We start from the raw sequence: 24,642 nt of genomic DNA on the forward strand, positions 1-24,642 counted from the left end.
GTTATGGGTTAATGTCAGCCTTTGCTTCCTCAATCATTTTAACCATATGTACAGTATGTACATATTACTTACATGATCCTCCCCACTCAGCCATCTCCCTTGTACACTTTCTGTTTCTTAAGGGAAAAATCCATAAATAAAGATGAGCAAATTGCAGCTAGAATCTTTAGTCATCACCCACTTAGATTAATCCAAATGAATCGGAAAGGAGACAGACAGAACAGGGGACCCTGCTATCAGAATAAATAAAAACACAATTGTATGGAGGACCAGATCTTTTCCATTGCTAATTTTTCCAGTCTGGAAAACTTCCAGCCACACGAAACCGTTGGAAAGAAAATAAATGCTATTTCTCCTCTTTTCCTTTCTACACAATGCCTGGAAAAAGTCAAAGGGGTGCCCATACTGCCACTCAACAGGCCTTTTGTGCGGTTGATTGGATGTTACAAGTCTAGAGAGCTGGGGAGAAAAGGATAAATCTCCTCCTTTTGTGACTTGCTTTCTATGGTCTGCTAATCTTGTCCATGTTTATACCTAGAAATATATATGCACAACTCAAATAAACATACATGCACAGATTTGTTTATTTAGCATTGTAGTACATATTTTCTCTGAAAAGTCAGTATGTCTTATATCAGGGTCTCTTGCAATCCATCCATCCATCCATCCATCCATCCATCCATCCATCCATCCTATGATTACCCACCCATGAATGTTTCTGGATAGATCACAATAATTAAAAATGAGAACAATTAAAACAAGGGCAAGCAAATCATGCCTGGGAAATAATTATCTAACAACAGCAGGAAAGAAGGAGAAGCCTGGCTCCTGGGCTGAACTTCCTGGATTGATTACAACAGGGGTGTCAAACTCAACTTCATTGAGGGTTGCATCCGGGTTGTGTTTGATCTGGGGGGGCCGGGGTGGGATTGGCCAGGGTAGGTGTGGCCAACTCGATAGCACTCATGTTGGGGGGGCTGTGGCGGCCCGAGCGCTCTGCCAACAAAAACAGGGTCCCAAGTTCTGCTTTCAGCTGCAATGGCCTCCTACAATCCTCTGCCGATGAAAATGGAGCTTGTGTCAGCCCCACTTGGAACCACCTGTGCTGCACCGGATAAACACACACACTCATGCTCAGAAGAGGAATCTATCCAGTTTAATCATAGCTTACATGATGGTCAAACAATAAGCGCTGAAGCTCTTTGGTGAGAAGCAAAGTCGGAGACGGCTGTTTCTCCCGGACCTCCGGCTTTATAGAACGCCCTTCAAGCGCCCCTCCTTTGCTCTATTACAAATTTAAAGTAACCGCACTGCTTATCCCATTCTGGCTACCTACAGGTTGCCCTTACTTCCAGATTTTTACTATCTTCTCCTGTCACTGGGATCTGTTTGACGTTGATGGATTTATTCCCCCCCTTTTCCCTTATACCGTCCATCACCTAATATCACCGTGCCATCCTATACGCTATAACACCCCCTCCACCATGTGTGTTCTTCTGGGTCTGTTCCATCTCATTCTGGATCTGCACAGATGCTCATGTTCAGGTATTTCATATTCCCATATTTCATACTCGGGAATTGTGCCGAGGGGTTGTTTGACACTCGACAGCTTGGGAGGACTGCGGGCAACCCTCCCGAACTCCATTTTTGCTGGCAGAGGCACCACGAGCTGATACTTCGCTGGTTCCAGATCGGCCCCGCAGGCCAGATCTAAAAACCCTGCAACTGGATCTGGCCCCTGGGCCTTGAGTTTGACACCCCTGGATTACAAGAAGATACTGGGAAATAAAGACAGCAAAAAGAAAGGATTGGGATGAAAATGATGCCTAGACACAGGCATATAAAAGAGATTAAAAGAATAGGGAAGCAAGATGGCACAGAATTACAGAAAGAGGGAAATAGTTAGGAGAAATGAGACACACCATTCTTGGCTTCACTCCAACCTTGAGAGGTTGCATTGTTTACATCTCTGACCTAGAGAGTTCTCTGATTTAACACAATAAATGGCAAGAAGAGTGGCTTGCCTTTCTAATCAGTGCACAACAGCCATTCTTTATTCTGTGGCACTGGCACCAGAGCATTGAATAGTGAAGGGGAGATATCGGTGGAGCGTTGAAGTCCAGATCAAAGAGTTGCTGAGATTGAAAAGAGAGGGACCTTCCAAATAATTATTTGAACTTCTACAAGAGCTTTTCCAGGGGCCATATTCATTCTGAAATTGGAACTTCAAAAATATATTTTGCACTTGTCAAAATATATCTATTTGAATTTCATTAAGGTTCTTGTTTACTGAAACTCTTTTGAGGGTGCATAATTTCCCCCCTCCTGTAACTACGGATGATATTATTTCTCATTGCATAGACTTTCATTGACTTGATGGCTGTTTTTAGAAAGGTAGCCCGAGTGTTTTCAGCTGTACCCGCCTCAGTCAGGTGTTTTTCTTTCTTTTCTTTTTTTGTAATTTAACTCAGCTCCACCCATTAAACCAGGTTTTGGGATAGTATTGAAAACTGAGATGATTAACAGCCTCCCATTTTACTTCTTTTGCAAAAAACAATAGACCAGATGGAAGGACGTTCAGCTGTATCTATAAGTACGGCATTTTATTTATTTTTGTGAGAGGCCACTAAGAATCTTTATGGATGGTTGAAGCAGTAAGGGATATTTATAAATGAATTATCAGATGGGTCCTTATCATATCTCTTGATCGTGACTCATACTTACAAGGCTGGTTTCGAGTCAATTAGTACTGCTATTAGTACAGCTTGAACCACAGCAGCCTTCTGAAAAAACTCTTGGGAACTTCATAAAAGGAAGATCAATACTAAAGGTTATCTCGTTAAAATCATAGTGGAGACAGTACGAGGACAACACGGTTTGTTGTTTACTATTACACTGGTCCTTCCTTTTGAGAAATTTGACACACATGGGCCACTCTGTAGCAGAGATAACTAAGTGAACTCGGAAAATTCTTAATAGCAAATCTGCTGTGACAGCCTGAAGAGACTGGAACCGTTTAGCCTGCAGAAATAAAAAGAGGTGTTGATCAGAACAATTGCAGTTGGAAAACAATCTGGGCGACATATTTCAGCCATTAAAAAAGATGTTAGATTGGGTGAGCTGTAACTCTTGTTTATAAGGTGGTTACATATCCTCTTTTGCAGTAAAATTGGCCAATAGAATAAGATTAGGGTTCAGTTTGTTCTGGAAGGGTTTATACTAGTTTCTCCAAAATAATCAAAATAATTGCTTAGTGTCATCTGCACTGTTCCTGATAGCAACAGTTGTTAGATATATAGCTTCATGGCTATGCATCAACTATAGCCATTCTTGAGTTGGTCTAACTTCATAGTGGTTACTGATATTTTGATGGTGTCAGGATTAAATTCCTATAACATAATTGGTTGCATTTTCCATAATATTCCTAATAATTTCAGATTGACCATAACATAGTCATTCATGGAGAGGGACAGAATGAATGTTAAGCCTCAATTCTGCCTTTTGAATTAAGCTGGCCTTAGTCAGTCTCTTTTGACCACCCTATAATATTAAGAAGTGGAACAAATCCAAATTTTCATTACATAACTCTTCAGTAGAATTTTGGGAGCCCCAGAATATAAATCCCTAGTGGTGATTGGCTGCAGCACTGAACCCAAACCTAGTTCTGCTGCTCTGGCCGAGGGCATGAGCTAGTTGTACAATGAAGTCTTGGCCTTGCACCTGTAATTCTCCAACATGAGAGTTCATGGGACACTATCAAGCATTAACAGGAGGAAGCAGATGGTTTTGCTGTGTAAACAGGTTCACTCTATCTGATCTTCTCAGGAAGAGAATATGAAATCTTCAGATGGGGATGCACAGCCAGGTCTCCAACTGATCCACATATTGGAATATTTTTACCAAATTGTTTCGGCCCAATTTAAGTTTAATTCAATTCAGAGTCAGGCTATGCAAGGCATTCACTATTGTATTGTAAATCTATTTGGACTTTTAATTTCACTCATTCATTCACATTTGCATAGCTGCCCATTTTACATAGTTATTCTGGGCAACATACCTTAGTAATAATCAAAGTATATAAAAACATTGAAACAACCAGTCTGGGTTAAAATAGAAACAAGATAAAAACAAAATAGCAGTGAAGCATAGAGAGTCCCTTCCATTAATTGCCATACAGCCATCTAGGATCATGAGAGTCCCAAGCTCACTGAAAATCTGTTTTAAGCACCTTCCAGTAGGCCAACACGATATGCATATCCTGCTACACCTGATGGAATAGGTAGAAAGGCGTTCCTCAAATATCTCAGTCCTATGCAATGTAGGGCTTTAAAGGTGATAACAAAAATCTTGAATTGGATCCAGAAGCAAACTGGCCACCAATGCCGCTCAAATGGCAGAGTGGTAACATGTGCAGATTTTGGAGAACACACCACTGCATTTGAGCCAGCTGAAGCTTCCAGATATTCTTCAAGGGTAGTCCCATCTAAACCGCATTATAGTAGTCTATTTGGGAGAAGAGTAAGGTAAGAGTGATTGAGAGTAGATCCTCCCTATCCAGAAATGGGTGCAAATCTTCCAGGAAATAGTTTTATGACAGTTGTCTTTTTATAGAGGTCCACTTACTTTGGCAAAATCAGAAAATATACACTTTAAAATTATGTATCATCTTCCTTTTGTGTTTTACTTAGTCCTTACTTTCTCTGACTTTCAGGGAGGACATCAAGCATATATTTTCATTATTCATTTATTTATAAATAGTTAAATAATGTTTCATAATATAATTATTAATATTTGCTAATTAGTAATTTTGCTTAAATTGTGATGAGTTTGTTCTGAGTTTCCCTATCTTTCAGGGTTGGCAACTTTAAACGTGTCTTTCTTTTTACGATGCCTCTACAATCGTTAGGACATTATTTTTATCTTGTTATAAATGAGGCCAAGTCCAGGTTGGGTTTTTGCAAAAACCTGCAGAATTAACAGGGTTTTAATCTTCACTTTGTATAGAATATTTTTTAAAAAATTCTGGTAGAGATTTCCAGTTTTTTTAACTAAGATTTTTTTTCTCACCTGTATCATTAAAAGAGTCCTCATAGACATAGCATCTGGATTGTATATAAATTTATTTTAATATGTGTATTTTGTATGCTGGTCTCTCTGAATGCATACTTTCTGCAAAAAAATGTGGAAGCAAATGTTCATGCTTTTCTTATTTGCATTTTGCAGGTAATTTGCATATATACGGTATATCTTGGAGCATTTGTTGAATTGTGAGCTGCATCCCAAGAAAATGTGCATTCATGCAAGCGCACTGCTTGTATATGGATTCAAGAAATAAGAATTAAGTTAAGTGTTATAGGCAAGATTGGGAAAATGAAAACTGTCCCAGAAGAAGGCAGTGGTAAATTCCGTCTACTGTGTTGTCCAGAAACTGAAATGGATAGCTATATAATCAGTCACAATCGATCAAATTGGCTCAGGGAAGTTTTTACTTCAAGTGCATAGAACCTTTTGACCAAATGACCAATTCCTGCTATAAAAGGAATTTTTCGCTAATGTTCCTCGTCTGTTGCTTTCATTTGCTCTACTGTAAACATTTCAGCATCGAAATGCAAAATGGTAGCTTGTTATTATGGTTAAATATATGTTAGAAAAGATCCAATCACCCTATAATATGACTCACAATATAGATAACCATAGCTTAAATGTAAAGGGAGGACTGTGTTTGAAAATCTCAGATTATTCCATAAATCCATCTTCCAAAACCTCCCTAGATATATGGATTCCTAAATTATTTCTGAATTACATGAACACACACAAACCAAAACTTAAAAAAAAAAAGGCAAGATCACTTCATAAGTGGTAAAATTTTGGAGAGCTTGTCCTTGTGACTTTAGCATTCTCAACTGAAACCTCAGATTTCAGAATTTCAGCTGAGAACTCTAAAATTACAGGGATGAAGGCCCAGCATGTTATGAGAGCTCACTCACTGTTAATTTTAGTGTAAAATAAGCAATTATCTATTGTTATCAGCCACTGTGTGACTATTCAAAAAACAGTTAGAATATAAGATTCAAAGGTAAAGTAGAGGATCAAATAGTCAATAATGCTAAATTTGGAATGTATGGAAGACAAACTACAGGATTGTATGATACATAGTTTATCCCATGACTTGGCAATGCTTAAAAGTTGAAATATTTTCCACTTGAGTTACTGTTTTAATGAATTGAAACCACAAGGGCAACTAATCTGTCTATAAAGTGGGAGTTTGGATGACTATTGATTAGGTTGGAAAAAAATCTTTGTGATGCAATCAACTCTTAATGGGAGATTGGACAGCAAAGCAATGATTAATTAACAAATCATTTGTCCTTCTAATTAACAAGAGTGGGAGGAGGACGGGTGGATGTTTGTTAATGCATTCAGAGTATGTAGAATCACCAAGAAAAGGCGTACAGCTAGTCCTCAACTTACAACTGTTCATTTACTGACCATTCGAAGTTACAATAGCATTGAAAAAAATCACCGTTTTTCACATGACCATTGCAACATCCCCATGGTCATGTAATCAAAATTCAGGCACTTGGCAACTGACACAAATTTATTGTCCCAGGTCATGTGATCCCCTTTTATAAACTGACAACAAAATCAGTGGGAAGCCAAATTCATTTAAAAAGGGTCTGCAGTGGTTTTATATACTTAACAACTGTGGCAAGAAAGATAGTAAAATGGGGCAAAACTCATGTAACAATTGTCTCAATTAGGAACAGAAATTTTGGGTTCAATTGTGGCTGTAAATCAAGGACTACCTGAACAACATGAGTACATTATGTTCTTCTTTTCTGTTCCAGAAATTTGAATACCCTCAATTTCTCAGAGGAATGCTAAGTAGTCCCTCATAAAATCCAGACACCTATTTATTTGGAGCATAAAAGTAATGATCTAAGACTTTGGGTTCATCTGTGGCCCCTGAAACTCTTTTTATGGCTGATGATGAGGCTCCGTCCAGTCATAAGAATGAGGGAAGTCAAATAATAAAAAAAGATTTTTTAAAAAATCTGACAATTGCAAATAAATAAATTAATGGAGACAAGCCAAGTTGCTCAAAAGAGGGAGTCCAGTGATCTGTTAAGAGATGAGGACCAAAAATATTGCTTAATAACAATTCTTGGATTTTCTGGTGAGCGATCAACAGTACATGGTTTCAGTTCTGCTGAAATGACTGAAGCCTGATTAATAATTGCAAAAATTGGCAGCTGGTTTCCCCTATTTTTTATAAGAAACACACACAAAAAAAGAAAATGTAAAACTTAAAACAAGCATAATATTTAAATTATCCAACTTATCTCCCCACTGGGGAGACTCACTGAAAACTCCCACTGAAAATTTTCTATTTCATATATTGCAATGCCAGCTATTATCTGAACCCAACATGTCCTTCAACAACATATCATAATAACCTCTGTTGGATAAAATGTACTTTAGAAAAGTGATAAATAGACTTCCATCGATGCTTACATATTGGCTTCTCTTGATAAAAGTGAAGTACAAAGCGGCCATGTTTTCATGATGCCCTCAGCATAGGGCATAGGCCATGTTGACTGGAGTTGCTGGGAGTTGTGATTCAAAACCAATTGGAGACCACAATTTTTTTTCCACCAAGACAATGGAAGTGGCAGTAGTGGACATTATTTCTGAGTAGGATCTCATGGTATTCTGAAAATCTGAAGGTGTAAATTGATCAGACTTGAAAATTCTATACCGGTTAAGCAGCATATTTACAGTCCCAGGAGTCATGTTTCTTGATCTTTATGAAGCCTGATCTTGTATTTGTGGACTATGTGTTAAGGAGGATTTCCTCTATCCTTCTCTTTCTGTAAATCTTAGAAAACAGTTGTTCCAAAGGTGCTTTCCCAAAAGGCAACTGGACTTTCTTGATTTTATTTTTCCTTGAAAATGTTTCACAAAAAGTTTTCAAGAAAAAGAAAAAAACAAAAACAAACCAATAGCCTTTTGGAAAAGCACCTTTGGGACATCCATGACCTGAATGATTGAAATCTCCAGAGACATTTAGAAAAAAAAGGTATTCATTACTTCATCAAAGATTTCTGTCACTATGAAATTTGGAGTTTTGGATGAGGGTTTTGTTTTATTGGTTGATATTGAGTTTTTATTTCTTGTAAGCGACCCAGAGTCACTTAGAGTAAGTGAACGACCATATACATTTTCTAAATAAATAAATAGCACTTAGCACTTAGACTTATACACCGCTTCACAATGCTTTACAGCCTTCTCTAAGCGGTTTACAGAGTCAGCCTATTGCCCCCAACAATCTGGGTCCTCAATTTTATCCACTCAGAAGGATGGAAGGCTGAGTCAGCTTTGAGCTGGTGAGATCTGAACTGCCAAACTGCTGGCAGCCAGTGATCAGCAGAAATAGGCTGCAGTACTGCACTCTAACCACTGCACCACTGCCGCTATAAATAAATAAATAAATAAACCCAATTCTTGAATTTGTTTGCTTGGAGTATGTTCTAATAGTTTTGTCTGATGTTATAAACTGTGGTGTAGCTGTAGCAATTTCAACATTCGTTATAATATACGGAGCAACTCTTGAAAATGGTTTGAAAGATTCAATTAATACAAAATTCAAGAATTCTGGCTGGTTTTCTGGCCAAAGCAAGTCGGTGAAGTGGTTAAAGCATTGAATTAGAGTAGGGCAAATTTAGGTATAATTGTGTTTTCAGATGTAGATGATCATTGGTTGACTGTACTTTATAACTGATTTATTGTCGGGGAGAATGAAAGAAAGAGTGTTCTACAAACTATCTTGAATTCCTTTGGAAAATAGGAAATACCAGTTGAATAAATAATAAATATTGGCTAAATTATGATTTATATCTAAGTTCAAATGGGCTGCATGCTGGCTCAGTTGATAAAGATGCTGGGCTTGTTAGCTGAAAATCTGGCAGCTGAGGTTAGAAACCCGTGCCACCCGATGGGGTGAGCTCCCATCCTCACCCCAATTCCTGCCAACCAAGCAGTTCAAAAGTAAATAAATAGGTACCACTTCGGTGGCAATGTAACAGCACTCTGTGAAATCATGCTGGCCACATGACCATGGAAATGCCTTTGGACAGGGCTGGATCAATGGCCTTGAAATGGACATAAGCACCGTCCCCTATAGTCAGCAATGACTAGCAGAATAAAATCCACAGGGACTCCTTTTTTTAATCAAATAAAACTTGATAGTTCATTAAAGATGCTTTCAATCAATATTCAAGCAGTCTTAATTGATCCTGAGATCATTTTGTACAGTGAATTCGGGGGGGGGGGGGAACTTGCCCATATTTTTTTCTGTAATTTTGAAATATTAAATCCTAAAAGAATTATAGGCAGGTTCCGCTTTCAACCATTCCTACCAAACAATAATAATTTTGGAGAAGAAGTTCAAAAGGACTTCTGAAGTCATAAGCAAAAGGACTGGGTCTACTGTGTTGATAAAGCCTCTTTTGCACTGTAGTTTGTCTTAGATATGAACTTGTTTATTCCTATGGGAGATTTCTTATGCTTTTAAAAGAATGTGTCTTCACTCTGCATTATACCTCTTAGGGGGTAGATTTCTCCATCATTGCCATCCTACTGATGGCCATTAAAAGTTGTATTCTTTGACACTGGCTTAGAGACACTTTTAGACACTCTTAAGAGACACTCTTAATTCCCTTTGGGTTCATCTAGTTTTCTAATGAATTCCTCCCTCCCTTGGCATGCATAGATAGTTTCCTTGGAAAGATAATCAAGGTAGCTGATACTGAATTGCATCGATCAACAAATTATGGGTGAATGATTGAATGAACGTGGGGGAGAGAGAAAATGAGGGAGGGGGAGGAGCCTTCCCCCTCCTTCATTTACTCACTTACCAAGCATATAAACCCTGATTGTGAGAGCTGTTAACAGAGGCAATTGGAAGATTCAACTTGAAGATCGCAGAGCTTCAGCATCTCTTCATATCTAGCTTTGCCTTTGTACCTCCTTTTCACAGTGAGTAGCTGGGAGAGGGTGGAGGAAATTCAGTGATGAAAAAGTTGTGCATTTTATGGAATAGATGGATAAGATTATTGCTGCCTCACATCCCACCTTAGTTTTATATGTGTGCTTTCTTCCAAGCAGAGGTTTGTGTTCCAGTGCAGTCAGGATTAGACTGATTTTAGAAAAGCATTATTGCCAAATGCTCCACAGGACCAAACTCTTAAGCAGAGTTTGACAAACTAGGCTAAATATATCAGTGAACCAGATGTTCAGTAGGGTGAGATGGTGCACTTAGGCAATTGTTAACATACAAATGATAAATATATGCAATATCAAATGATTTTATACATATACATACATCATACACACACACACACATGGACACAGAGAGAGAGAGTACAATATACTAATTGTAAGTTTCTCCAGCAATATCTTTGACAAAGCTTATTATGGGTTCGGCAGTTAATATAAAGGTAGACATCATGCTGAACTTGAGAATATCAGTCTTCTTGCAGTGGTGCATCTAGGTTAGCATGGATTATTTCCTAGATTTTTATGGACTTGTCAGTATTATTTGTTTCCTTCTAGATGGTTGCCTCTCTGAAGTCTTGGCCTCTTGTGATTGCCATGGCTCTGTGCATCATGTTCTGTCTGGGAACATTTGTGGATGCCTATCCACCCAAGCCTGAGAGTCCTGGAGAAAACGCTTCGCCGGAAGAAATGGCAAAATACCTTGCTGACCTTCGGCATTACATTAACTTGGTGACAAGGCAAAGGTGTGCAAAAGCATGAATGTAGTTTTTGTAGTTGTGGGCATCTTTCATAGGTGATATTTTATGCCATTTGTCCACTTGTGAATTCTACCTTGATCTATTTCATTTCTTCTTAATGTACAAATGATAAGAATTAATGTACAATGGATAAGAATTTGTGGTGAGGATCCAAAAAATAGGAGCAATTAATGCAGCCTCATTTAACTCAAGCTTCCATCTCCAAGCACATTTTGTTAACGTTTTTCCTAAGTGAAAAATTTGCAATAGCAAATAGGTGAATCCATATAAAGGGGGAATACAAGACTGTTGATTGAGAAACTATAAGGTTTACTTGAATATGCAGCATCTTAAATCATGATTATTCAATGCATCAGCTTTTTATATTATATCTATCTAGAAGCTATGGATTCTTTTCATATTGCATCTATCTTCAGTCAAGTACTTCAAAAAGTAACATAATTCAAAATTCTATCCTGGTAGAATTTATAGATTCCACCCTGATAAATTTTATGTTTCTCAGTTACTTAATAAGCTTGTACATCAGTGTGGTGCATGCATTTTACAATTACTTTAGTGGCTCCTTCCTGGTGCAAATATGTGCATACATAATGATGCTCTTAATCTCCAGGGATTGCTGTGCTTTGCAGTCTTTTAGGAGGGAATGAGGAACTAGGCTCTAAAATGCCTAATTAGCTTTTTTTCCTATTAGTGTTGGTTGTTTGGAACAGCTCATTAGCTGGACAATGTTGGGCTTCAAGATTTATTGATTGTAGTCTAGTCTAATGAATGGTCACTAAATCCTGAAGCCCAACACTGCCCAACAGAAACAAGTCATGAAAGCCTACACCATCTTATTAGCTCTTATTACTTAGAAACTTAATTGGAAACCAGATCCAGGAGACCATCAGTGAGCACTTGTCTCTCTCAGTTGTTGGTGTTTACTACTATGATACTTTTGAGCTCTTCAGTGTCCATAGTCTAGTCATAAAGTTGAGAAACTGTTCTTTGTTTGCTGAGCCATGGAAGAACAGTGAATTTCTTCCTGTAGAAGCCAATCAAAGAAGTTTTTCTTGTTAGCAACCAGAAGTCAACTTATAGATTTTCTTCTGTATAAATATTCTTGGATCTTAGAATAAGTTGGAAAAATATAGTCAGTTTAGTTATGAAACTATTGAATCATAGGGCTGTAACTTTAGGTCTTCTAATCCAACGCTCTGCCCAAAGCAGGGATCCTTATAACATCCCAGGCAAATGCTTGTCCAATCTTTTCTTGACATCTTCCAGCAAAGGAGCACATCCTTATAATTATTATTCTTTATTTCTAGTCTTGAGCCAATTATACCATTTATTCCATACATAAATGAAGGAGACATCTTCAGTACAGCTGAACAACTGCTTTTTGCTAGCTACCTATTAACTGGGAATATTTCATCAACTTCCTATGAAATTCTGGACCCATTATCCTGAATGATAATTAAAAAGATTGGAGAAATAGAAAAAAGTTCTTAAATATATGTCCTCTGATTTTTGCTTAGACTTAGTAGATGAACCTTCTACAGATAGTTCTTGATTTACAATCACAATTGGGATCAGAATTTCAATTGCTAAGCAAGGCAGATGTTATTGCATAAAATTGCACCCAATCTTATGATCTTTTTTGTTAGTTAAGTGAATCACTGTAGTTGTTAAATGAATCATGTTAAATGCATCATATTAAGCAAATTTGGCTTCTCTCATTGCTTGTCGGAAGCCAGCTAGGAAAGTTGCAAATAGTGATCCAGTGGTGGGTTGCTACCGGTTCGCCCTGGTTTGGGTGAACCGGTAGCAGGGGCGGCGGGAGGCTCTGCCCACCTACCCGGATGTTATCAAATATGATCTGCGCATGTGCAGAAGCTTCTGCGCATGTGCAGAAGTGGTGTGCGCGCGCGAGCGAACTGGTAGCAAAAGTAAGTGAAACCCACCCCTGTGGTGATCACATGATCCTTGGACACTACAATCATTGTAAATAAATACTGGTTGCCAAGCATCTAATTGGGACCATGTGACCATGGTGATGCTGTAACAATTATGTATGAGCACTAGTTGTAAATTACTTTTTTCAGTGCTTTTGTAACTTTGAATGATCACTGAACAAAGAGTTATAAATGGAAGACTTATCTGAATAATCTGAGCACTCAGATTTTGCAATCAGCTGTACATCCCAAATCTCAACAAGTGGCAATACTGGGGAAACCTTTTCTGGAATTGGAAGCAGGGTTTAAGTCTGGATGATACTTCAAGGGAATTCTATAGCTATAAGCTAAATTGGAAAGTTTTTAAAAAAAGAAGGAGACAGCGCTCAAGTACTGGTATATTGTTGCCAAGAAATTACATAGGGAGAATTGTAAGGAATCAAGCTTTATTTCACTTTCTCCAAATCCAAAATAGAATTTAATCTGCTAAATGAGAAAATATAGAGCTAAGGCCTGATTGAGGCTTAAAATTTCTTGCCTTAAGCGTGGTTGTGCAGAAATCAATGGTAGCTTCCCTGGCTATTAACAATTTGCAGATGATCAGTAACTAAAATTTATTTAGTTATTTATCCATTTTGTTCATGATTTGTTTTATTTATATCCTGCCTTTTCATCCATCCAGATGATTAGGGAGATAACAGAACATGATATATAGAAATAAAATAAAAGGAAGACAATCAAAACACAGTTAAATAATTAAAAAGTAATACCATGTTATATTTTCAAAGCCTATTCCAGATAATCAGTCCTAGCGGGTAGGATTTTATTTTATTTTTTGTAATTGCAGAGATCGGGAACAAGGAAAAAATTAATAACATTTGGGAGGCTTTTTCTCTGCAAGAAAACAATTGGGGAGCTTTAACTTAGTGTTTACTTTTTACAATCAGGTATGGCAAGAGATCTATCCCAGAGACCTTGATGTCAGAGCTTGTTTTTGGAGACAATAGCAATGCCAGATCAAGGTGAGTCTAAGTAATGTTTCCCATTTCTACTTATTAAAAATAATATGTGATTATCTTTACTTCTGTTGATTTTGGAATAGTGAGAAAAAATAGCAAAGATGGACAATTAATCACTGTCCTTTATGAACTTGTGCAACTCCTAGTAGTATAATAAAAGTCTCCTAAATCTCCCACAAGATGAAAATATACTAAGTTTCTACTATCACCACCTATTTCATAGGCTGTGTATCTCTCTGGTTGCATACAAAAACAAAACAATACCTAGTTTCGGCAGTTGCAAATCCATCAAGCCACCATTCACTTTCTAGGCTGCAAATAACCCCAGAATTCCTGGAAAAATGGATTATCTAGAAATTATCTTACAAATTTTGTGGAGTTGCAGGCTTTCAACGAGTTTCAAAAGAAACACCACTACAGTTTCAAATATATGAAATCTGAATAGAAATTGAATCTCATTTCTCAAACACGGCTTAAATAGCAATAACACTTAGACATATATACCACTTTGCAGTGCTTTGCAGTGCTTTACAGCCATCTCTGTATTTCGAAATACCGGGTATTTCGCTGTGCCCTCAAAACCATGTTGTTCCGCCAGGCTGGGCTATCAATATAAAGATTTTAATTTGGTTTTAAATGGGATTTTAAATTTGGGGTTTTATAAATTGGGCCTATTATTTAATAATTTTAATTACTTTTAAATATTGTCTGTCTTTGTGTTTTTAATTAGGCTGTACACGGCCCTGAGTCCTTCGGGAGAAGGGCGGTATAGAAATAAAATAAATAAAATAAATAAATAAATAAATAAATCTCTAAATCCTTTACAAAGTCAGCATATTGTCCCCAACAATTTTGGTCCTCATTTTACCCACCTCGCAAGGATGAAAGGCTGAGTCAACCTTGAGCCTGGTGAGATTTGAACTGCCAAATTGCAGTCAGCCAGCAGTCAGCAGAAGTAGCCTGCAGTACTGCACTCTTACCACTGTGCCACTGTGGTTAAATCATGAAATCCAAGAATTTATAGGTTTATGCTTATATATATATATATATATATATATATATATATATATATATATATATATATATATATATATATGCTACCAACCACCAGTAGATATGTCAAAATGTTATGCATTTCCTTCATCAGCCGCTCTTAAGTGGAAGAAGAAAGTTATTCTGTACTGCAGCCTTTCTCAATCTGGTCCTCTTTTAATGTTGTGGGGATCACAATTTATGATTTCTATGTTAGCATTGCATTGGATAACACAATTACTGTTGCTAGTTTCTGGGCAAGATCTGTTTAATTCGTACATATTTTAATCATGTATTTTATATTTTATGTTGTATTATACAACATAAGGCAATTTTATGTTGCCTTATTTTAATTGTGATGCTTCTGACACAAATAAATAAATAAATTGGATAATGCTGCTTTTGATCCATGCAAACTAAATGGCATTTGTACCAGAAGCGGGTTTCAAAACCCGTCGCTACCGGTTAGCGCATGTGACACTTCTGCATCTGGGGCGGAGCCTTCTGCTGCCACTGCTACCAGTTTGCCTGATCCAGGGCGAACTGTGGTAAATCAGTGGTAACAACCCACCACTGATTTATACCCATTTGTTTCATCTGCATGCATCAATTTTATTCAGATTTAGAATCCCACCACCAAGGTCAAGAATCAATTTATAATTATATCACTAGCAAACCATTAATTGAATAGTGTAATGTAGAGTTAGTCTTCCTTTGAAGTAAGGTTTAAAGAAAAGGTTTACTTTAGTTTTGTCTTTCTTTTTCATAGGTTTGATGATTCCTATATGTGGTGAAGACTTACTCACTTTTCAGTGAATGGAAGATCAGCTGCCTCTTTTTAAATATTCCACTCCTGTTGTGTCATTTAACATGTTTTAAAAGCCTGTTCTTTCCCCATTTCTGGTTTCTATCAAATGTTGAATCTTGGGAAATCATTCCTTTGGGGATTCCTTCTGCCCCCTAATTTAAAAAAAAAACGAAAATGCTTCGTGCAAGCATAAGGGGACGCTGCAAGAAATCTATTGGGCTGGGGACAGGTATGGTGTCAAGTGGCCTAGGCTTTGTTTGAAATAATGTCTGCATTGACTCACCCATGAAAGATCACACTATGTCCACTCTTTATTTTATACAATAGATGTGTGTGCCTGTATGAATGTTTGTGTGTGTGTGTAGTGTGTATGTGTATATATATATATATATATATATATATATATATATATATATATATATATATATATATATATATATATATATATATAAATGTATGCATATTCAAAGAATTTTCTGCATCAACAATAAAAAAGCAAATGTATTGGAGAAGAATTTTGCCAAGTGTTGCTTCTTTCTTTTCATCATTTCAGCTGGCACATTTGGAGTCCTTGCAACAAATCAAACACAGCACAAAGTTTCCCCATTTTTTTCCCTACCATTCTCCACAGCATTGTATTCAACTTGCCTCAGTTCATACGTTCATACATTACACCTCCTTAGCAGGATTTTCCTCTTATTTTGGTACCATCCAACAGCAGTCTTAAAGAAGTCCTTGACTTATGACCACAATAGAGACCAGAATTTCCTTTGTAAATTAGGGTACTCATCACATGACTGGACCCGATTGTATGATTTTTTAAAAACCACAGCCATTAAGTGAATCACTTGATTATTAAGCAAATCCAGCTTCCTCAATTGACATTTTTTTATTAGAAACTAGCAGGGAAGGTTGCAAATTATGATTATGTGACAGCAGAAATTTGCAACCCATTGTGCATATAAACTAGTTGCCAACTGCCCTAATTGTGAGCATGTGACTGCAGGATGATGGTGCAATGTCCGTAAGTGCGAGGACATGTCATAAATAACTTTTTCTGAGGCTGTTATACTATCGTTAAATGATTAGTAGTAAGTTGAGGACTTCCTATATGTTAATTTATAAATTATAAATCCAGGAGACTGTAAGTAGGATCTCTTCATTGCTGGTGCCTGCATTTTTAATTGTTTTGTGATTAAAATAGAATTTCCCTCTTATTCTGTTATCATCTAAGAATAGCTTTAAGCTATGTAAATTCTGTATAGCTTCCTTACTTGTTACCTTATAAGGAAGTCAGATGGCTGCTGTGATTTGAAAGATAGCAACAGAAGCAATATAGAGGAAGAGCCATGAAAAATAGTGGCCACTGAGTGCCACCCGCTGTTCAATGCAGGAATTCAGATTAAAATAATCTCAACAGATAATAATAATTTAACAAAGTTGGAAGGGACCTTGGAGGTCTTTTAATCCAAACCCTGCTTAGGCAGGAAACCCTACACCACTTCAGACAAATGGTTATCCAACATCTTCTTAAAAACTTCCAGAGTTGGAGCATTTATAACTTCTGGAGGCAAGTTGTTCCACTGATTAATTGTTCTAACTGTCAGGAAATTTCTCCTTAGTTCTAAATTGCTTCTCTCCTTGATTAGTTTCCACCCATTGCTTCTTGTCCTACCCTCAGGTGCTTTGGAGAATAGTTTGACTCCCTTTTCTTTGTGGCAGCCCCTGAGATATCAAAACACTGCTATTATGTCACCCCTCGTCCTTCTTTTCATAAGACTAGACATACCCAATTCCAGCAACTGTTCTTTTTATGTTTCATCCTCGAGTCCCCTAATCATCACAGATGGCTATCCAGTCTCTCTACAAAAGGAAGCCTGCCACTTCTTTTAGGCTATAGTCAAATAACTTCTTTTCTTTGATACAAGGGTACCCCAGCAAATATTCCTGGCGTAGAGTTGCCAGGTGTCCACTATTTGAGCGGACAGTCTGCTTTTTTCACATTATGTTCATTATTTTTTTTCACAAAATAGTGGACATTTTTTTTATTCAAAAGCTTTATGATGAAATGGTATGTAATCTAAAGCTGTACAGTCTAAGAGAATAGGAGAATCGCATTTTGTCTTTTTTTTCATAAGTTAGAATGAGACAAAGATTGAATATCCATTGAACTCGATTCTCCGAAAAAATTAATGATGATATTAAAATAAAAATATATTATAAAATTATATACAGTTCACATTTTTAAAATGTATTGTAGCTTATGTCGACTGATCTAAAATGGCGTCAAGTGATGAGAGTGACAGCGGCGAGATTTCGAATTCTTTAAAACAAAAGAGAGGAGTGTGCAAATACACCAAAGACTGGGAAGCTACTTTTGCATGGATTACCAACAACGAAACTGACAGAACAAATACGACGGCCTACTGTAAATTGTTTGTAAGAAAATATATAATTTAATTGTAAATTTTTTTTCACTTTTTTACTACTTAACCCCCCCCCCCCGGCTTGTCTGCTATTTTTTGGAAGCAGACCTGGCAACCCTATCCTGGGTGATGCATCCACATGCCCTACCTGTACCTCAAGATCAGTCTACTGCTGGGGCACCTCAAGAACACTTTAAGACCTCTGATTTTCCCCTTTGATCTCATAGTACTTATTTCATAGTAAGTGGTCGATGTGTGGTGCATTGATGCTCAAGGGGAAGAACGTGGACACAATTTACCCTGTAACTTCTGCTACTTCATATTGATTCTGCCATTCCAGGGTCATCTCCTCTCAGGCCTTCCTCTGCCCCAGTCACTCATGAAGTCTGCAATGGCATCACTCTTTTGTATTTTGTCTTTTTTTCCCACTACATTTTGGGAAAATATATGGGTTTTGGAACACTTAGTTGATCAGTTGACTGTACAAGGATTGGGAACCCAAATCCCCGTACTTTTTTTTTCTTTTTGTAAGAATGCCATAATATGCTGGCTATTGATGTGTTTTCATTTTTCAATAATTTCTGTGATTGAATTCTTATTTGATTCACGATTTCACATCTGCTGCAGGCTTGCGTACTATCAGTGGCCCCACTTTCATTCTATATACAGGGCATGATGAGGGAGTTATGATGAAATAAGGTTTGCTCCACCCACTGATTTTCTGGCTTATCAGAGCTGGGGATCCCAGGAGACTGGGGAGATATTGAGGTGGCCACATTATTGTTTTTATTGTTGGTATTCTCTCTTAGCCTTGGGATTTCTTTTTAAAGTAATGATTTTTTTTAATATGTTTACTGTTTACACCTTTATTGTATGCCACCCAGAATCAGTTTTTTTATGAGATAGGCCATATGTGGGATGAACCATGCTAGCCATATATGTGCCAATACCACATAAGATACCATTTATTTACACACAGACACACACAGACTCACATCTTGATGTGGTAATGGCACATATATGGCTAGCATAGCTCTTCCATTTAATATTTTGTCTTATGTCATTGCTACACCTTGGTATTTTCATCACTTACTGAGAAAGGGGATTGTTGCTATGGTGTTGGAGCCTCTCCCAGGACATGGGGACAGCTAGACCAATGGGCATCAAGCAGTGGTGGGATTCAAAAATGTTTACTACCGGTTCTGTAGGCGTGGCTTGGTGGGCATGGAATGGCTTGCTGGGCATGGCAGGGGAAGGATACTGTAAAACCTCCATTCCCACCCCATTCTACGGGAAAGTTACTGCAAAATCCCCATTCCCTCCCCATCCTACTAACCTGCTTTCCAGCTCCGTTCTCCTATTCAGGGCAACAAAAGAAGACCCAGCCGACCAACTGGTACTCAGGAGGCAGAGAATAGATGGGGGCAGGGCCAGTCAGAGGTGGTATTTACTGGTTCTCCGAATTTCCAGTACTCAAAATTTCCGCTACCGGTTCTCCAGAACAGGTCAGAATCTGCTAAAACCCACCTCTGGCATCAAGTATAGGCTGCATGTGTGATTTATGCTCTGCTTCCATCATGAAACTGATCACATATGGTTATCAGACCAAGAGTTTCAATATCCCCCTGAAGATTTTTCATTGATTTCTGGATCTCTTATATACTAGGTAGCTGGAGGTTTTATGTTTCTGGCTGTTTTGAGGACCTTTCTCTCTTTGCTTTGTGATGAAGTGAAAGGCAGAATAACGCAAGTACCACCAAGAGGATGATACTCTGCCTGCAGGTTTTGCAAAGCATTTTCCACCTATTTTTCCTGCAGTTTTGGATACTGTATAATTAAGTTGGAAATAAAACAGCTCAGCTGGTAAACACAGATGGTGGCAGCAATTGTAGAAGTCGAGCTGATTTGGGGGCTATGCCATGAATTCTTGTAAAAATGCCCATGCTGTAGCTTAAAGCAATAAAAGCAATACATTCTGCAAACTCACAACAATATAAAACTTAAAAATAGCACCAAAAGAATTTCTAAAGAATCCAGATGATGGGATAGAAAAAATAGCATATTACAAAGGCAAAGTGGACTATTGACATCTTGTTACTTTCCTTTATTTCTTTCTCAGTGAGATTTTCCTAAATCCATACAATTCATGCCTCAAAGCTTAGACTCCAAACAGCTGGTCTAAAGGGCAACAACCCTGATCAAATAAAAACACTTATTCCAGGCAAATTAAACTTGGAATACGTTTGGGACCTCGTGTATATTGGAGTTCCATCTAGTGGTAGCTGCAACAAGGCAATTTAATGCAGCCATATAGAAATAAAAGCACAGCTTCAAGTTGCAAACAAAGATCATTTCTAAAGACTGCTGGACATTTATATAAACCAGTGACATCTAACCTTTTCGGCACTGAGTGCTGAAACTGGAGCGTGCATGCGCACTGGAGTATCAGAACCTAGAAGAGCAGCTGGCCGGTGCCGGTGTCCATGCGCATGCCAACTGCTCTTCCAGGTTCTGTCATGCACATGCGCGCCAGCCAGCTGGTCCAGTGCACATGCGCACCAGTCAGCTGCTCTCTTCCAGGTTCCAATGCGTGCATGCATGCCAGCCAGCTGGTCTTGGCGTGAAGACCAGCTGGCCGGTGTGCATGCGTGTTACGCATCCCGGAAGAGCAGCTGGGAACTGCGCATGTGCCCACAGAGAGGGCTCTACGTACCACCTCTGGCACACGTGCCATAGGTTTGCCATCACGGATATTTTTATTTATTTTATTTATTTTTATTTTATTTAAATTTGTATACCGCCCTTCTCCTAGTGGACTCAGGGCGGTGCACAGCCAAGTAAAAAACATCCAATACAAAATTTAAAAATTTAAAAGAATTATACCCTTTAGCCAAAAATTAAGAACCTTATGACTAAAACCCATTAAACAATTAAAAAATCTAATATCTCAAAAACGGGGGTGGGGTGGGGGTTCACGCCAGCCCTGCTTGATGGAAGAAAAAAGTTTTTAGGGCATGGCAAAAAGCCCGGAGATCTGATATCCTCCATATCTCCGGGGGCAAATCGTTCCAGAGGGCAGGTGCTGCCACAGAGAAGGCCCTCTCCCTGGGGGTCGCCAGCTGACACTGCCTAGCTGATGGCACCCTGAGGAGTCCCTCTCTGTGGGAGCGTACTGCCCGGTGGGAGGCTATAGGCGGCAGAAGGCGATCCCGCAAGTACCCAGGTCCGATGCCATGGAGCTCTTTAAAGGTGGTAACCAGTACCTTGAAGCGCACCCGGAAGTCCACCGGGAGCCAATGCAGCTCGCGCAGGAGAGGTGTCACATGGGAGTGCTCTCTCACTCTCATAATCCTCCGCGCAGCCGCATTCTGCACCAGCTGGAGCCTCCGGGTGCACCTCAAGGGGAGCCCCATGTAGAGAGCATTGCAGTAGTCCAGGCGGGAAATGACGAGTGCCTGAGTGACTGTGCGTAAGGAGTCCCGATCCAGAAAGGGACGCAACTGGCGAATCAGGTGAACCTGATGAAAAGCCCCCCTGGCCATGGCCGTCATATGCTCTTCTAAAGACAGCCGTGCATCCAGGAGGACAGCCAAGTTGCAAGCCCTCTCCATGGGGGCCAATAACTCACCCCCAATAGCCAGCGATGGCGCCAGCTGGCTATATCGGGACACCGGAAGCCACAGCCACTCGGTCTTGGAAGGGTTGAGTCAAAGCCTGTTACTCCCCATCCAGATCCGCATGGCCTCCAAGCACCGGGACATCACTTCAAGGGCATCGTTGGGATGGCCTGGGGTGGAGATGTACAGCTGAGTATCGTCAGCGTACTGATGGAATTCCACCCCAAAGCCACGGATGATCTCGCCCAGTGGCTTCACATAAATGTTGAACAGAAGGGGTGAGAGGACCGATCCCTGCGGCACCCCACACACAAGGCGCCTCGGGGTCGACCTCTGCCCCCCTGCCAACACTGACTGCATCCGGTCGGAGAGATAGGAGGAGAACCACCATAGAATGGTGCCCCCCATTCCCAGCCCCTCCAACCGGCGCAGCATGATACCATGGTCGATGGTATCAAAAGCCGCTGAGAGATCTAATAGGACCAGGATAGAGGAGCAACCCCTATCCCGAGCCCTCCAGAGATCATCCACCAACGCGACCAATGCTGTTTCCGTGCTGTGCCCAGGCCTGAAGCCGGACTGGCATGGATCCAGATAGACAGCTTCGTCCAGGTACCCAGGCAGCTGTCATGCCACCACACTCTCAACAACCTTCGCCATGAAGGGAAGGTTGGAGACCGGACGATAGTTAGCCAAAACAGCCGGATCCAGAGCAGGCTTCTTGAGGAGGGGCCTCACCACCGCCTCTTTCAAGGCTGATGGGAAGACACCCTCACCCAAGGAAGCATTGATAATACCCTGGAGCCAGCCTCGCGTAACCTCCCGGGAGGCCAGTACCATCCAGGAGGGACACGGGTCCAATAAACATGTGGTCGCATTCAGCCGCCCCAGTATCCTGTACAGGTCCTTGGGAGCAACAGAATCGAACTCCTCCCAAATGACATTCTCAAGACCGGCCTTCATCATCCCGCCTGTACCTACCCAGTCGGAGACCAGGCCTTCTCGAATCTGAGTGATTTTATCATGCAGATACTGAACAAAATCCTCAGCACGACCCTATATAAACATTGTCCTCTCCCAGAATATGTGCTGCATCATCTAAGCACTAGGGGAAGGGATAGGAGGTGTACCATGAAAAGGAGCAACTTTCTATAAATCTACTCATGATTTTGTCAGAGAAGTTGGGAGAGATCACTTCCATTCCCATTTGGGTATAAACAAAGAAACTAGCTTTTCAGCCATAATTTTGCAAGGGGTCTTTTTAGTGCTGGGAGAACTAGTATCTCAAAGATCCATTTTCCCTCCTTTTCTTTTCACCCCTGCTGACATTCATGAGTTGTCAACAATAGAAGTAGCAGTGATGATATTCTGGCACAGTGGAGAGCTTTCACCCTCTCATTGCAAAAGATGAATCCTCTGGGAAAATCAGCAGCTAGGAACTGAGAGAACAAGGTGCCCACCCTATATACTCAGTTGCGATAGGATAGTCCTTTGTCCCTAAGCTAATCTCGGTATGATGATTTTCATATCTTGTGAGAGAAGAAACTGGAAACTGTCTTTAACAGCTTTTGTCTCCCTTCTCCATGTTTCAAAGGTGAGGTGAATATGATCACCTCTATCTGTTCATGTCCTCTAAATTTGTCTGCTGAAGCTTCACTTGATAGTGGACACAACTTGCAAATTGGCCAAAAGAACCCAAATAAGCAAATATTAATTGGTACCATACAAATCCCAAATTATAATCTTTAGGCCTCCCAATAATAAAGATGTTATGTATACCAAATAGTTGTGATTTTATTCAGTTTGCATCAAGGTCCACTGGAATATAAAACAACAACAACGACTCTTATTAGTTTTAGCACACAGCAAATATACAGTACTACTTGCAATACAAATCTGTTTTTACCTAAAAAGATTTTATTTTGATGAGTCCAAAAACTTGCTCATTCCTTTCACATTTTTAGTGGTCCAGATAAGAGTTAAATGTATTTGGGAAAGTTTTCCGACACAACATTCCAGATTCAGTCCTTGGTTTTTTAATACTATCCTGACGCACAGGATATTTAGCCATAAAATGTCAAGTAAGTGAGTTAGTCTATTGTGTAGTGTATGAAAACAGATACAAGGGCATGGTCTGAAGCAGAGTGGGTCAGAGTTGTTGGGTAATTGAGAGAAGTGTGAAAGGGATATGGTATAGTCAAAAAAAGAGGACAGCAACAAAGATTTTTCACATCTCTGATTCTTCACAGAATTAGATTTGAATGGGCATGATTTGACTGGGGTAATTGGAATCTCTCATCTGAACCATTATATCTCCCTTGGAAAGTCTGATAATTTGACAGAGAATATCTCATCTGTTTTAGCAGCCTATCAGTATATCAGAAGGCTATGCTCCCAGTTAGGTCATATTCAAATTATAGGTACAAATTAATTCATGTCAAGAACTGGAAAAGAAAAAGGGAGAGAGAACTTGATCTCTTCTGTGCCTATAGGAAAGGCAAAGTAGAGGCTTATTGTCAGAGTTTACTTATCTTAACAATCTGAAATTGAGGAGAATCAAATTTAATTTATTATGCTTTGAAGTCATATGCCTTCCTACTATTTTCATCACAGTATCTTATAATGCTGTTACTGTTTTCCTGTCCTCTTGATGGTAGTCAGAAATTCCACTATTTTAAACCTTGTTTGGTACAATTCCAGCAATTGTGGTGCATTAGACAGGTTGTCCTTTTATAACTTAAGTAGTTAGCTTTTCAAATTCAAATAATAAATCTGCAACAAAATCCTGCTACTTATAAACTGCTGTGGCACAGTAGTTAGAGTGCAGTACTGCAGGCTACTTCTGCTGCCTGCCGGCTGCCTGCTATTTGACAGTTTGAATCTCACCAGGCTCAAGGTTGACTCAGTCTTCCATCCTTCTGAGGTGGGTAAAATGGAGACCCAGATTGTTGGGGGCAATATGCTGGCTCTGTAAATTGCTTTGAGAGGG

The 24,642-nt window shown here is 39.2% G+C and overlaps 1 protein-coding gene across 2 annotated transcripts in view; it reads left to right on the top strand.

The window, feature by feature from the left end:
* LOC117664501 (goannatyrotoxin-Vere1-like) overlaps positions 1 to 15,699 on the top strand; it is a 59,071-nt gene extending 43,372 nt beyond the window's left edge. The window contains exons 1-4 of one of the 2 annotated variants that reach the window (XM_034415433.3): positions 5,250 to 10,038; positions 10,615 to 10,802; positions 13,699 to 13,773; positions 15,572 to 15,699. In XM_034415433.3, coding sequence (XP_034271324.1) covers positions 10,615 to 10,802; positions 13,699 to 13,773; positions 15,572 to 15,596 — 288 coding nt within the window. In that variant the 5' untranslated portion in view covers positions 5,250 to 10,038 and the 3' untranslated portion in view covers positions 15,597 to 15,699. Of the gene's footprint in view, positions 1 to 5,249; positions 10,039 to 10,614; positions 10,803 to 13,698; positions 13,774 to 15,571 lie in introns of those variants that run through there. The other variant, XM_087892030.1, reaches the window with a different exon arrangement.
* Positions 15,700 to 24,642: the final 8,943 nt, after the last annotated feature.

This window comes from Pantherophis guttatus, chromosome 4, assembly GCF_059756535.1.
Source record: "Pantherophis guttatus breed Tessera chromosome 4, ASM5975653v1, whole genome shotgun sequence".
In the NCBI taxonomy this organism is placed as follows: domain Eukaryota; kingdom Metazoa; phylum Chordata; class Lepidosauria; order Squamata; family Colubridae; genus Pantherophis; species Pantherophis guttatus.